Source organism: Staurois parvus, unplaced genomic scaffold, assembly GCF_062004578.1.
Source record: "Staurois parvus isolate SC_StPar_1 unplaced genomic scaffold, SC_StPar_1.0 ptg000634l, whole genome shotgun sequence".
Classification (NCBI taxonomy): Eukaryota; Metazoa; Chordata; class Amphibia; order Anura; family Ranidae; genus Staurois; species Staurois parvus.
In genome coordinates, this window is record NW_028318430.1 from 1,036,912 (window position 1) to 1,050,308 (window position 13,397).

At 40.2% G+C, this 13,397-nt stretch overlaps 1 protein-coding gene across 2 annotated transcripts in view; it reads left to right on the forward strand.

The window, feature by feature from the left end:
• The window catches only part of INPP4A (inositol polyphosphate-4-phosphatase type I A), a 173,627-nt gene extending 161,537 nt beyond the window's left edge, over window positions 1-12,090 (forward strand). For both annotated transcript variants that reach the window (XM_089693466.1, XM_089693469.1), the window contains one exon: window positions 1,321-12,090. In XM_089693466.1, coding sequence (XP_089549592.1) covers window positions 1,321-1,453 — 133 coding nt within the window. In that variant the 3' untranslated portion in view covers window positions 1,454-12,090. The remainder of the gene's footprint in view (window positions 1-1,320) is intronic.
• Window positions 12,091-13,397: the final 1,307 nt, after the last annotated feature.

Genomic DNA, 13,397 nt, shown 5'->3' on the forward strand with positions numbered 1-13,397 from the left:
TCCTTTTACCATTTCAAAAAACGGTTACATTGCTGGCATGGTGGAAATGCTAACTGTCACATTTGCTTGTGTTGTCAACCAAACTGTCAGCCATCAAATGGCTGCTGTCATAGCTGATCAAATGTGCAGTACCATGACAGTTACAGATCAAACAGAGGCTAAGATGGCAGCTTCCTTTGCTGAAAATGATAGGAGGGATTAGTTCTAATACCTTTAAGTGTGGGCAAGACATCCAGGTGCTACCGATTTGTATTGTGATTGGTTTATTACTGTATATACTTCCATATTTTAGAAATAATCTAAGGTTAAAATCAGTGGTAAGTATTTTTGTTGATTTAGTCATACCACTGTTACTTAAATAGCATTTAGAATATTATGGAATCACCTGGTGTCTGCTAAAATGGAAGCATACCAAGCTTTGCAATTTGATTGGTTTTTACAAGGTATCATACATAGTACATACTTGTCTGTATAACATGCTACATATACTAGAACCTGCTACTTCTACAAGCATTCTGCTGCTTGTAATATTAAGCCCCATCATCATGTATCCTTCTGTCAGTTCTGCTTCCACCACTCCTGGACAGAAATTTTGAGGCTGTTTCCACAGCAGTAAGACTGTACTTTTTGACAAACAGTGATTGGCAATAGTTTACTACTTCTGTATTATCTCTCATAATCCCATTACATTAAGCACAGTGTCATGGGCCATACAGCTGTGTCCTGAAGGCCACAGGCAGCCAGCTCTTCACTGCCAGGAAGCATCGTAGAGGTTAGTTCTATTGCAATAACTGTGTATTATTTTCCTTAAAATATTATTGTCTAGAGTTTACAAAGAAGTACTGTTAGGAGGCCACAAATTTATTCTCAACAAGTCTTACCTTGTTTGTATACCTATTCCATGGTGCTTAATACTTTGTTCACTAGGTCACAATTGGTACACCAGAGGTTACAAAAGCCTGGGTCAGATTATGTTTTTTTGGGTTTTTTTCCATGACCCATGTGACACATCATGTCTTTTTAATGGTTGTTTTTTTAGTCAGCATTTTTATTGTTTATTTACCTCTCAGGTACAGTATAGCAAAGCTGGTTTACCTTGCTTTTATCATGCTTTACATGTGAACATAAAATGCAATACCTAAAGCTTTTTATTCCACAAAAAAAAAAAATCCTGCTTGTAAAGCTGGTCTGCACATACCACTCTATTAACATGCATCTGCATCCTTTAGCATCCATAGTGTGCTTTAAGTGTCTGCTTTGTGCATGTTTTCACTGTTTGTCCAGGTTTTAGTTTACTTTTTCTGCCTGTTTTCTCCCCAGTGAGGGCTGTCGCCGGGAAAACACCATGAAGAACGTGGGATGTCGCAAATATGCATTTAACAGTCTGCAGCTGAAGGCTTTCCCAAAGCATTACAGGCCTCCCGAAGGAACTTATGGAAAAGTGGAAACTTAGGGTCTCCCAAATGTTTCCTGAGGTTTACCACACAACCTCCCTCTGTAAATATGAATGAATTCATGCATATATATGACTTATTTTCTTTTTCTGTTCTTGGAGACGATGCCTGCATAAACTGAGCATGCACTAAAGAATCATTTGGTACAACATTAGTGTGACTTCTCACCAAGGCTGCTTAGGAATTGAACACCTGAATACAAGCTTGTTACCGACTTTCCTAAAGAGTTTGAAGGAGTGGGAGAAATCTATTGGCTGTCTTTGCACTCGGGTTTAGTAACCATTGAAGTCTCCTGCAGTTAAGGGACAAGTAACACATAGCATGCTTGGACTGCAGCCATTAAAATACAGTGAATCAAACTAATATGGCCTCATGTATGAAAATGCGCAGTAGAACGTGCTCCTATAGCTTTTAGTGGACTAAGAAAAAAGGTTGCTTTTGTACACGGGGCCCATAGGTTTTATGTGTTTTAAGTAACTTGGATGAAATGTAGTTCTTATTTAAGGCTATATTAAACATACTGTAATTAAGAGGAAATGGACTTTTCCAGTTTTTCCACATAAGTTATTCTAAATTTTTTGAAAGACAGTTGGTTATAATCCATACTCACTAGTAGTTATAGCTCGTTAACTTGCTCCTTACCTGTAAGATGGATGGAATAACTCATAAACACTACGAACTAAATACTTATCACAAGAGTCATCTACGTACTTTAGGGAGCACTTCCTTTTTGCCCCAATATTTTGCAAATAATCCAATTCTACCCCCCCTCCTTGGTTTTGGATTGGCCTGTAAAAGTGAAATTCTCTTATATATGTGATTGCTTAATAAAGGGTGCATGAGACAAATGGTAAACTGGTAATCATGGCATATCTACAAGACAGTCCAGTTTAATACTGCTCTAGCACCTCACCTTCAGCAGTCATTTGACATTTGTTTATTTCTTAAAGCTGAACTCCAAGCAAGCAGATAAATACAAATATGAAATACATGTAAAGGATTTGTTTCACCTGCCAAAAGGGTTTGTATTTCTGTCCATCCAGTTTTAAGATTTCCTCAGCCCTGCTATACAGCACAGTCAGACAAATGACGCTGTTTTCTCTATTATAGTTACGTTATCCTTCTGTTCTTTCTTTTGTCTCTTCCTGTCAGCATGTTCATTGACAATATATTTGCATGCAGCACAACTGATTGGCTTGCAGACTGCCTCTTCCTCTCCCAGTCTGAGTGCTGCTCTATAGGAGATTGCAAATAGTTGATATCAAGTCCAATGCAGATATTTAATAGTAGTTGTGTTAAAAAAATATTTATTAGTGTATTAATGAATACATAGCTGCATTAATGTGTCTTGATTTTATCTACCTGGAGTTCAGCTTTAAATTGTTACAAGTGAAATGGTGCCAGATAGTAATGTCTTTTAGAACACTGAAAATGTGAATATTCCTTGGCTATTAGCTGTAAGGTAGAAATTGCCCCCCTTGAATCTCAATTCAGATTTATATTTCCTGTTCAGTGTATATAAGCCTTTGATTGGTCAGTCATAGTCATTCACCTTAGCTCAGCTGTATGATGGGTTGTCGCACAACAAGCAGATGAATTGTTTGCAAGTATGGCTTCCCTCAGCCAAAGTGCACTCATACGTATGATGGTAATGGCTGAGGAGAAAACCTTGTCATGTTGCTTCAATGTCATTTTCCAAGTTTTTTTTTTTTTTTCTTTAATGGCACTTCTGACTAAGCAACCCAATATGGACATTACGTTCACAGACGTGGATTCTCAGTGCTTTCTTTCCTAGATCTGAAATGGACTAATGGGGGCTAGGAAGGAAGGGTGATGACATGTGGATTGTTATTTAATAGTTGTGACTAATGTATGCTGAATCAGGGGGAGCAAAAAAGGTAAAATTCAATTAGAGAGTTTTACCAAAAATTAAGATTTTCTTTTAAAATATTTAACAGTAAATGAGGGACGTAGGAGCAGTAAAATGTTGTGATGTTAGCCCATAATAAAACCATAAAATTGTGAAGTAACAAAAATAACATGTAGTGGATTTTAAATGCTAGCAGCTCTTAAAATGTTAGAATACTGCTTTATCACGGTGATGAAGCCTAACAACTTTGAATATATGAATTTTAAATCTACTAAGTAGTGAACTAATGATATCAATGTAAATGTATTTTTATAATAGTAAATTAGTAAGCGTGTGTTCTAAACTGCAGAAAGTCAGCTAGAGCCCACTTCATTTCCTGTCTGGAGGAAGTCCAGCATTATAGAACTCTTTCCTCCCCAACCAGACTTTCCCTGGCTCACCCTTTTCATTCATTGGATTTCACTGATTTCAATCAGAGGCTCAGCATCACATTTGGGCATTACCACAGCTTCCTGTTTTCAGGAAGCTACTATATGTACAGCACCCTGCCAGCCTTGCATTGTATAGAGATACCAAGGGACCTAGTGATGATGTCTCAGGTAAATAAAATAAGGAATGTAATAAAAAGGAAAGGTTCTCTTTTTTTATCAATAACATGTTGATGGATTGTGATGGGGGGGGGGGGAGGTTGGAGGAACCAGGGAAGGCAAAATATGTCAATTAGAAGCACTATTTATTGTTTGTCAAGACACAAATAAAATTGTAGCGGGTTTAAGGAGTAGGAAAAATATATTTCTATGTATGCCCTCCTGTGACAATATCTTGGTAATATTGTGTTGGTCTCCCAACCTAATTACTGCTTTGCCTAGTTACTTGGATACCTTTTTTGCCATATTAAAAGTGCCCAGAACATGTCAGAGCTTACATGTTCTGTAAACAATAGCTAATCAATAGCAAATGATCAGAACGTTACCAGTGAAGGTATGAGTATAAAATGAGACAACGTGTTTTGGTTCTTCTTAAGGATTTTGAAATTGTGACACTTCGTAGCCAAATACAAGAGCAAAAACCATAAAATTAATCAGATTTTTCTTTTGCGCTACCAATAGGTTTTGAGAATGCGCAGTCTAACCATGACCTAGTGTAATAATGAAAGGAATAGAAGGATTTGGATATTAATGTTAAGACTTGAATGCATACCAGAGGACAAAGTGTTTTAACATGAAAAATAGGAATAACTTTATTTTACATTTTTCATTTAGACTGCCCTGTAATGTTTTTTCAAAACTGTATATACTGCCGATACATATATTGTTTGTGTGTGTGTGTATTTGTTTTTCTTTTCATTTCATTTTAAGTAAAACAAAAAGATTAGGTTAAAAGCATGCATGTGTATTATGCAGCAAATCAAAAATTATACAATTGAGAATTGAGTTTGATTATGGTATCCACTTTGGATATGGATATTGTAGAAGTTGGAGACCCCAAACTGGAAGAACTGAGAGCACTGATATGTTTTTCTCTTCTGTATGTTGAATGTAGACAACACTTTTGACTTTTTACAGTCATACACCGCATGTTCAGTTATGTATATATAAAATCTTTTTTTATGGCAAACAGAGCCCCGATTTGTTCTGTAAATGGGAATGCACATGTTATGTACCCATGTGGATAACAAGATCCCATTCAGCCAATTCATTATCAAAGGTGAGCTAAATCTCAATCAGTCTTGCAGAATATTTCTCTAAACATAAAATGATATAAAACCTGTAAATGATTTTGTCCACCAGATTATAATAAAAGGAGTCTATATCAAATAAGATTATATTTATAGAAAGCAAGCCTTAGAAAAATGTATTGTCATATTGCACTGTGTATGTATATGTAAGTAAAAGTATACTTGTGGCCAATTCTTTAGAATCCTCATGATTCTTCTCTTTTTTTGAGTCTGATGACACCTTTAATATGTATATTGGTTGGTCAGCAGTACCCCTTCCACTTTTGTTGGTAATCAAGGAAAAAGGGTAACAATCTGGTTTTAAAATAATTTGATGTTCTACTGATGCTTTCTTTCTTTCTTGTTTGTCAGTTGAGGGGCTCAAGAATTCAGAAACATTCGGGTTATACAGCTGCCTTTAGGAGATTGGAACACTGGCAAACAAAGTGTAAGCCTGCCCCATATAATCCCTCCTCTAACCGGCATGGCTTTTTTTTTTTTTTTTTTTTTTTTTTAGCTAGTATCCTAGGAGGTTGGATGCCTTTTCTTCAGCTCTGGCTCTCTCTACCTTATTATGGTAACCTTTCTTGCTTTGTGGAATGTTTTTTTAAGCATTGACTTCAATCAAATTTCCTTGCTACAGTCAGTGCATCCAGAACGGACAATAAAGCTATAACATAACAAAATGTGGTAAAAGTTAAGCACTGAATGCTTTCTGGATGCACTCTATCTGCTTCAGCTGGTTTTTATAGCAGCTATCTGGATCAGCTTTTCTTTAGCATTAGCTTTGGAGGCTGTACTTGGACTTCACTATACTGGACATGCAGGGATAGCCAGGAATAGTTTGGGCACTGGGCTCTGCATTATGGCATTTCCAGGCTTTGGTGTACTGTGTTAGTTTTTAGGTCCATAGCTGTGGCATAGCTCCATGTGTGATCCTGTCTCTGAAGACTTAGTGATTAAGACTGGTTGGGCTGAAACACCTAGAACTACCTCATTGTTTGCACTGCTGGGCAGTTTTTCAAACATCCTGCCACCGCTGATTTTACCATGTCAACTGCTAGGCAGAATGCTCTGTTCTTTTAGCTGCCATTCAGTCTGTTCCTTTGCTCCTGAAGCACAACATGGAACTCAGGTCTGTATCCACTGCCTGCCTTCAATGACTTGGTCCCCTCTGGCCTTCTGAAACCCCTGTCAGCACTAGCTGTCCTAGTTTGTGAGCACCTGAAGCCCTGCCCCACATTGGGCCTAATTGCATTACCACTGCGAGAACACAACATGGCTTCTCAAAGACACAGAAGACAGTTCCTCCGCCCTTATTCCCCTAGTGGTTCTGGGGGCATTTACCCAGTATGCCCAGAAGAAACCAATTCCTGTAATCCAGAATCTGGGACACCTATTGTTATAAGGTTGCCATATTTGGTGTCTTCTTAAGCTCTGCTGGGGGAGGCCAAGGCTGACCTCCTGTCCACACTTCCATGTCCACCTTTCTAGCTGTGCTCAGCTACTGGGGCTCTCTGCCCACAGAACCTCTAAGCCCTCGCTCCCATTCTATCCTCTGCAGAGTCTGATTCTGACCCTACTGGACCTTTAAATCAAACCAAGCCTGAAGCCCCTGTTTGCCTTTTGGGACTCGAAATCATAAATGATATCAGTATTTGGAAGTCAATTTGTAAATTGGTCATCTGTTCCGGCCAAGGATGCACCAGTGATCCACCTCAACATCCCTTTCGGGATGCCACTGATAACTAGAGTCCCACCCCAAGTCCTAGTTTGAGTTGACTGGGTGATGCCTTCTATCCTGTGTTATCAGTAAAGTTAAGCTGCCAAAGCTTGTCAAAATAGGTGGATTTCTTAAAAAGGAATCCCGCCACCATTTAGTACATCCCTATTTCATTGGGCTTCTAGAGCAAATGTCTGGAGCCTTGTGCTTTTTTAGTTGTCATGGCTTGTTACAAGCATGTAAGCTTTTGTCTTGTATAGGACTGATGTCCATACAGATGCAGAGAGCATTCTGACTTCATAGTTAGGACTCTAATGTTGTATCCAAAGTGCATCTGACCCAATTAGCCTTTAGGGGACATCATATGTTCAGCTCTGCTCTTCACACAGGGATTAGCTATGCCAAAGGTAGCCAGAGTGTGCACTTCCCCAACGCAGGAGGTCGCCGAGAGGAATCCGACCTGCATTATCTACTTTGGCGACAGGTAACTATAGCCCCTAGAATCTAACTCCCACTCAGCTCATGGGCTCAAAGTCAGAGGTCAGCTTACCCCTCTGATTAGCCTTCTGCCTAAATGTGTACCCCCACTTCTACAACTATGGCAAGGTCTTTGTAAATCTGGAAGGATCCTTGGGTAGTTTCCCTCCCGGGCTGTTCCTCAGCATTGTTTTTGTGTTACTGCACACAGCAGTGTATTTTTCCAAATCCTTGCTTAAAGCGGAGGTCCACCCAAAAGGGGAAATTCCGCTTTAAGGACTGCTCCCCCACTCCCCATTAAGGATTGGCACCTTTGGGGAGCGGGTACCCGATTTTGACAAGCACCCGCTCCCACTCCTGGTCCGATCGCCGCCTCGATCAGAAATAGGTGTCCTCCCTCCCTCCCTGTAGTCTTTTGGGACACGTGACAGGTCCCAGAAGACTACAGGACCATTCACAAAGTGCAGTGCTACTCGAGCATGTGCAGTGGGTACCCGGCTGTGAAGCTGCAAGCTATCACAGCCGGGTGCCCACACTGAAGATGCCAGCAACTTGAATACAGGACGACCGGTGAAACGAGCTGCGGGGGACACACCACGGGACCGAGGGACAGGTTAGTGGCTGTTTTTTAAAGTCAGCAGCTACAGTTTTTGTAGCTGCTGACTTTTATTTTTTGATAGATTGAGTGGAACTCCACTTTAAGTGGGAACCTGGCTTCAGGAATTATACCCCCACTGACTTACACTGGTTTTACAGGAGAATTCTATATCTGGATACTGTTGGACCCCTTATGGTACTTGGTACCCTTCAGCATTCACCCTCTCCAGGAGGACCCCTGACCTGCAACTTTTGCCATGACCAGTTTTTAGTGCTCCCTTTCCTAACGAGGATCTAATCCCTAGATCTCAAAGCTCTGAGCTTTATGTCTACCCTAGTGCCTTGTCCTGGTATCCCCATTATGACTTTCTCTGAAGAGTGTCCGCTTTCTGAACTCTTGCAGTCAGAACTCTAAAGGCCTAACAAGTTCAAGCTTGGAATGGATGGGGCCTAACAGGTGTCTAGTGTTGGTAAATATTGATCACCAAAGGGTCAGGCTATTCAGCTGAAATCCTTGCTGAAGAAGTCCACACTCGGTGGGTTATTGGGCCTTTACTTAACTGAGTGCACTTAATCCTCTGCATGGCAGGAAAAAATGATCACTGGGGGGTGCAATAATCCCCTGTGATTTCAGCTGGAAGATAGGTCCTTCTTTCATGGCTGATTCTCAGCCTCTTGGGGAAGCTACTCCAGATCCCTTCCTCATGTCTGTCCGTAATCAGGTGAATGTTCTTAGCTGTTTGTTTAAGGTTCCCGCCCCTCAGTAAACAGCTCTGGTTACTTTGCTGAACCAGATGAGTGGATCAGATAATTTCTAGAACCATGTTCCTGATCAAAACAGGGCCTGCAGAGTTATTCTCTAAGGCCGCAGAGACACCTCATTCTGGAGTTGTGAAATACCTTCATCTCTGCCCTTGTAGGCATACCTGTCCTGTACCCTATTACCCTTCTTCATTCAGGTTGACTTCATGGTTGGTTCCGTGGGGGGGGGGGGGGGGGTTACAAGTCTTCGTGGTCTTTTGGCTATCTTTATTATCCTTATGGGATATTACACTGTCCCTTTCCTTGGATATCTCGTCAGATTAGTTGTCTGGCCATTCAACATTATTCTTATAATGGAACCTTCTGTCCTGATTCCCAAGGGATGAGAGTATAAGGCTTGGGACATGCTGCTTTTTGCTTGTAGACCTGTTTTTGTCCAAGGTTCCCTCTGGGTACCTATTGTCCATCATTTCTGTTGACCTTATTAGATTGTCGGTCTATTTTTTACATTTCAGGTTGTGATGCTGTTTTGGTGGGTTTTTAGTTTCACGGCCTCTTGTTGGTACATACTCAGTGTTCCTTCACATGGAGTCCTTTCCCTTGGTGGAGATCTCTTGGTTTCCTGTCCTGGTTTTGAGTATCAAGGTTGATCCTCTGTAGCCTTCTTTGGTCATAGATTTCCCAGTCTTGCAGGAGACTTCATCTCACCTAGTTCTGATTAGGTCATTGGCCCTTCAGGTATTCCTTAGTTGCCGACTGTCCCTAGTCCCTTCTTGGATCTGTCAGTGGTTGTTTTCCACTTCTTAGTTGCACTAATTTTGGATGTCTGGACTCTTTCTGAATTCCCATGTCCCTCAATGGACAAGTAAGAAAAAAAGACATTTGTACTTGCCATACAAATTGTTTTTTTGTTTTTTTTTTTCTGTAGAGTCCATTGAGGAATCATATGCCACCCCTCTGTGTTTTATGCTGGCCCTGCGTATAGCTCCCTCAGGCCAGCTGATTAGAATAGGGGTTAAATGGGGGCTGACTTACAGTTTTTCTGTTTGACTGTGCCGGGGTTGTGAATTCGTGTGTCCCCCAGTATAAACATAAGGTGCATAAAGATTTGGATTGTAAATATTTTGACAGGTAGCCTAATAACCGCTATGGTATACTAAATTGTCTGGATTTTTTTAAATTCACCACCAGCCAAAACATGAAGCCCCGCACAAACCCCTCTACCCACCCGCCCCTCCTCCCCTGCCCATCATGCATGTTTGTTTTGTTTTGGATGTAGAGAGCACTAATTGAGTGCTGCAGACTTGCCCGCTGGTCTGTTCTCTAAGTCACACTTTTATGGATCCTGAGAGAAACCATCTGCAGGACAGGCAATAGGAGGCGTCCACATCATGCAGGCCATGAAATGGACACCCAAAAAAGGACCACATCATGTGTAAAATAAGAAAAGTATCGGGACTGGAGGGATGTTATTTTTTTTTCTTTGTGCCAGTTATCATTTTGGGGGGTAAGGGACAGGAGTTATGAAATGCTAAAATGGGCTTAATTTAAATTTAAATATCTCTTGATAAACAATTTGGGAAGACAAAATTCAAATTTAGAGGAAATCTACAAATTATCACATATTAAATTGACAGTATAACTGGAAAACATGCATTGTTATTTGTTTCTAGTGACCAGTCTACGATATTGTGGGCCTCATCTTTCAAAGTGCCTGAAAGGAAAACTGTGACCAAAACTCAAATTTTTCCCCTTCATTCTTTTATTTGTATTGGGAAATCAAAAGGTGAGGTCATACGCAACACAGGGCCTCTTTAGACATTGTTTTAAAGCGTCCTCAGATATCTTTGGCACCAAGCTTCACTAGAAGCCTCCTATATTCATCATTGCCTAGATTCCAGATGTGTTGTGCCAGTTTCTTCTTTCATAACAGTTCTTTCCTAAGAGCATTTGTGCAATTGACTTTCTTCTGGCTTTCTGAGATTCATTCTTTAAATGTCTTATTTTCACATAAGCAGCCAATGTGCATTAAATTTAGCCTAGACCAGGGGTCTCCAAACTTTCTAGACAAAGGGCCAGTTTACAATCCCTCAGACTTTAGGTGGTGCCAGACTGTGGCCAGTAGGAGTAGAAAATTCCCCAGTGTCAGTGGGAGTAGACAATATCTCAAGCTGTTCAGTAAAACAATTACATAATGCCTGTGGTCAGTAGAAAGAGGATCAATGCCCTGTCATATCAGTGTGAATGGGGGGAATAGTGCCCCATTATTGGTGTCAGTGGGAAGAATAGTGCCCCATCATTGGTTTCAGTGGAAGGTATAGTGTCCCATCATTGGTTTCAGTGGGAGGAATAGTGTCCCACAGTTTGTGTCTCTGGGAAGAATGGTAACTCATTGTTTGTGCTAGTGAGAAGAATATTGCCTCATATCAGTGGGAACAACAATGTTCCAAGGGCTGCATGCAGGCAAGCAAAGGTCCGCAGTTTGGTGATCACTGGCCTAGACATAATACCATACAGATGGCGTATTTATCTTTCCTTGACTGTTTACTTTGGAAATGCCAGAATACATAGGTTTTTTTGTTATACCGTAGAAGTTCACATGTTGCTGACAAATAATTTATGAAATATCTATGTTTATTATTGATTTATATGAAAAAATGGACTTGGTAGCCATTTATCTAGCTTGTTAATTGGTAGCCATTTAGGATTGTCCTGATCTTCTGTCAGTAGTCAGTGCCTACTCAGTTGTACAAATATACTGAACTTTGTTCACATGTTGTCTCACATTGATAGGTGTTTGTGTTTTTTTTTTTTCTTTTTTTTTTTTTTTGATGACACTAATGGGTACATCTGCTAAATGTCACCTGAGGTGCTTAGTAGTGGGACAGTGCAGAGGTTCTGACGTGAATGCAGTATCATTTGATGCTTATTGGTGGCTCACAATCTCTGTAATAAAAGTGGGGGTTTCAGGCTGCATCTCTTTGATGTACAAAATCCCTTGTCTGCTCCAAAATGACTCTAGCTTGTACAAGGTATGCACCAGATTGGTAGCTCTAATTTATCTTCATTATAACTGTAAGACCACACATACACAGTGTAGTATGTCAGTGTTCACCTTTAAAGTGGATGGGGGGGGGATAAAATAATTGCTTGTAGGTCCCTGCTTTAAAGTCTGAAAATGTTTGAGGTCCAGTGATCATGGAACCTCCCATCCTTTGCCCCTCTGAGAAGCACGAGAAAGCCCAGTGTCTACAGGGTTTTGTAGAGGTGGGAATGTTAACTTGGTCATGTTTTGTAAACTTGTAAAGATATTGTATGATACTTTTTTTTTTGTTTGAGGCTTTTATACTTGCGATGCACTATTCACTTTCTAATGTATTTCGTTTTGCCAGTATTATGTATATGGTTAGCATTGTCCGTAATATTTTACCTCTTCCCTGTGCAATTGCTGTAAATGTGCTAATATTGAAATAAACTGATGTTAAATGTCCCCAGTGTGTTTTTTCGTGAAAAGTTATTAATACAGGGTGGTCTAAAATGATGTTGCAAAAGTAAAGCTGAATTAGTCATAATGAAATGAACCTAACACAACTATATTAAAGTGATTGTAAACACAAAAAAAAAACAAATAAACCAGTTGATACTTACCTGCTCTGTGCAATGGAATTGCACAGAGTGTCCCCAAACATCCTCTGCTCGGTCCTACTCCATAGGAAAATGCTTCCTATGGAAGACCACCTGCGTGCTCGTTCTAAACCCTGCCATCTGCATCTGTAGACACAGACAACGGGACTCCGACCCGTTCCCTGCTCCCTCGTCACTGGCTTTGATTGACAGCAGCGGCAGCCAATGGCTCCGGCAGCCTCAGCAAAGCCAGTGAGACCAGAAGAGAAGAGCTCCCAATGGGTACAGCACTGGATCAAATGTGAGCTCAGGTAAGTATAAGGGAGAGTGAGGAGACGAATATCGTGCCTAGACATTTTTTACCTTAATACAAGGGATGCATTGAGGTAAAAAATGTTGAAATGAGTGGCTTCACCAAGTTATTTTATATGTGATTTTGTTTAGCAGTGTGAAGCTTCTTCCACTTCCAAAACCTTGCACATGCCTAGAATAGAAAACATGATACAGTTGGTCTTTGCAATGCTAGTTCTTGGCACTGCTTTTCAAGCATCAACATAGTGAAGTTTTAAAGTGTGTGTGTGTGTGTGTATATATATATATGTATATATACAGTTGTATTCAAAATAATAGCAGTATGTTGAAAAAAGTGAATAAAGCTCAAAATCCCTCTAATAGCTTTTATTTCCATACACACAAATGCATTGGGAACACTACACATTCTATTCCAAATCAAAACATGAAGAAAAATATATCAAATTTGTGGTGTTCCTCTAAAAAAATTTAAGAAAAGTGAGTATTAGACTGTTCAAAAAAATAGCAGTGTTTTGTATTCTTCTTTACAAACTCAAACATTCACTATATAAACTGAAAAATGTTTGAAGATTTTGCTTTCCTTTGAATCACTTAATTAATATTTAGTTATATAAGCACTGTTTCTGAGAACTGCTGTACATCTGTGTTGCATGGAGTCAACCAACTTCTGACACCTGTGAACAGGTATTCCAGCCCAGGATGATTGGACTACATTCCACAGTTCTTCTCTATTTCTTGGTTTTGCCTCAGAAACTGCATTTTTGATGTCACCCCACACGTTTTCTATTCGCTTAAGATCCGGGGATTGGGCTGGCCACTCCATAACGTCAATCTTGTTGGTTTGGAACCAAGATGTTGCAC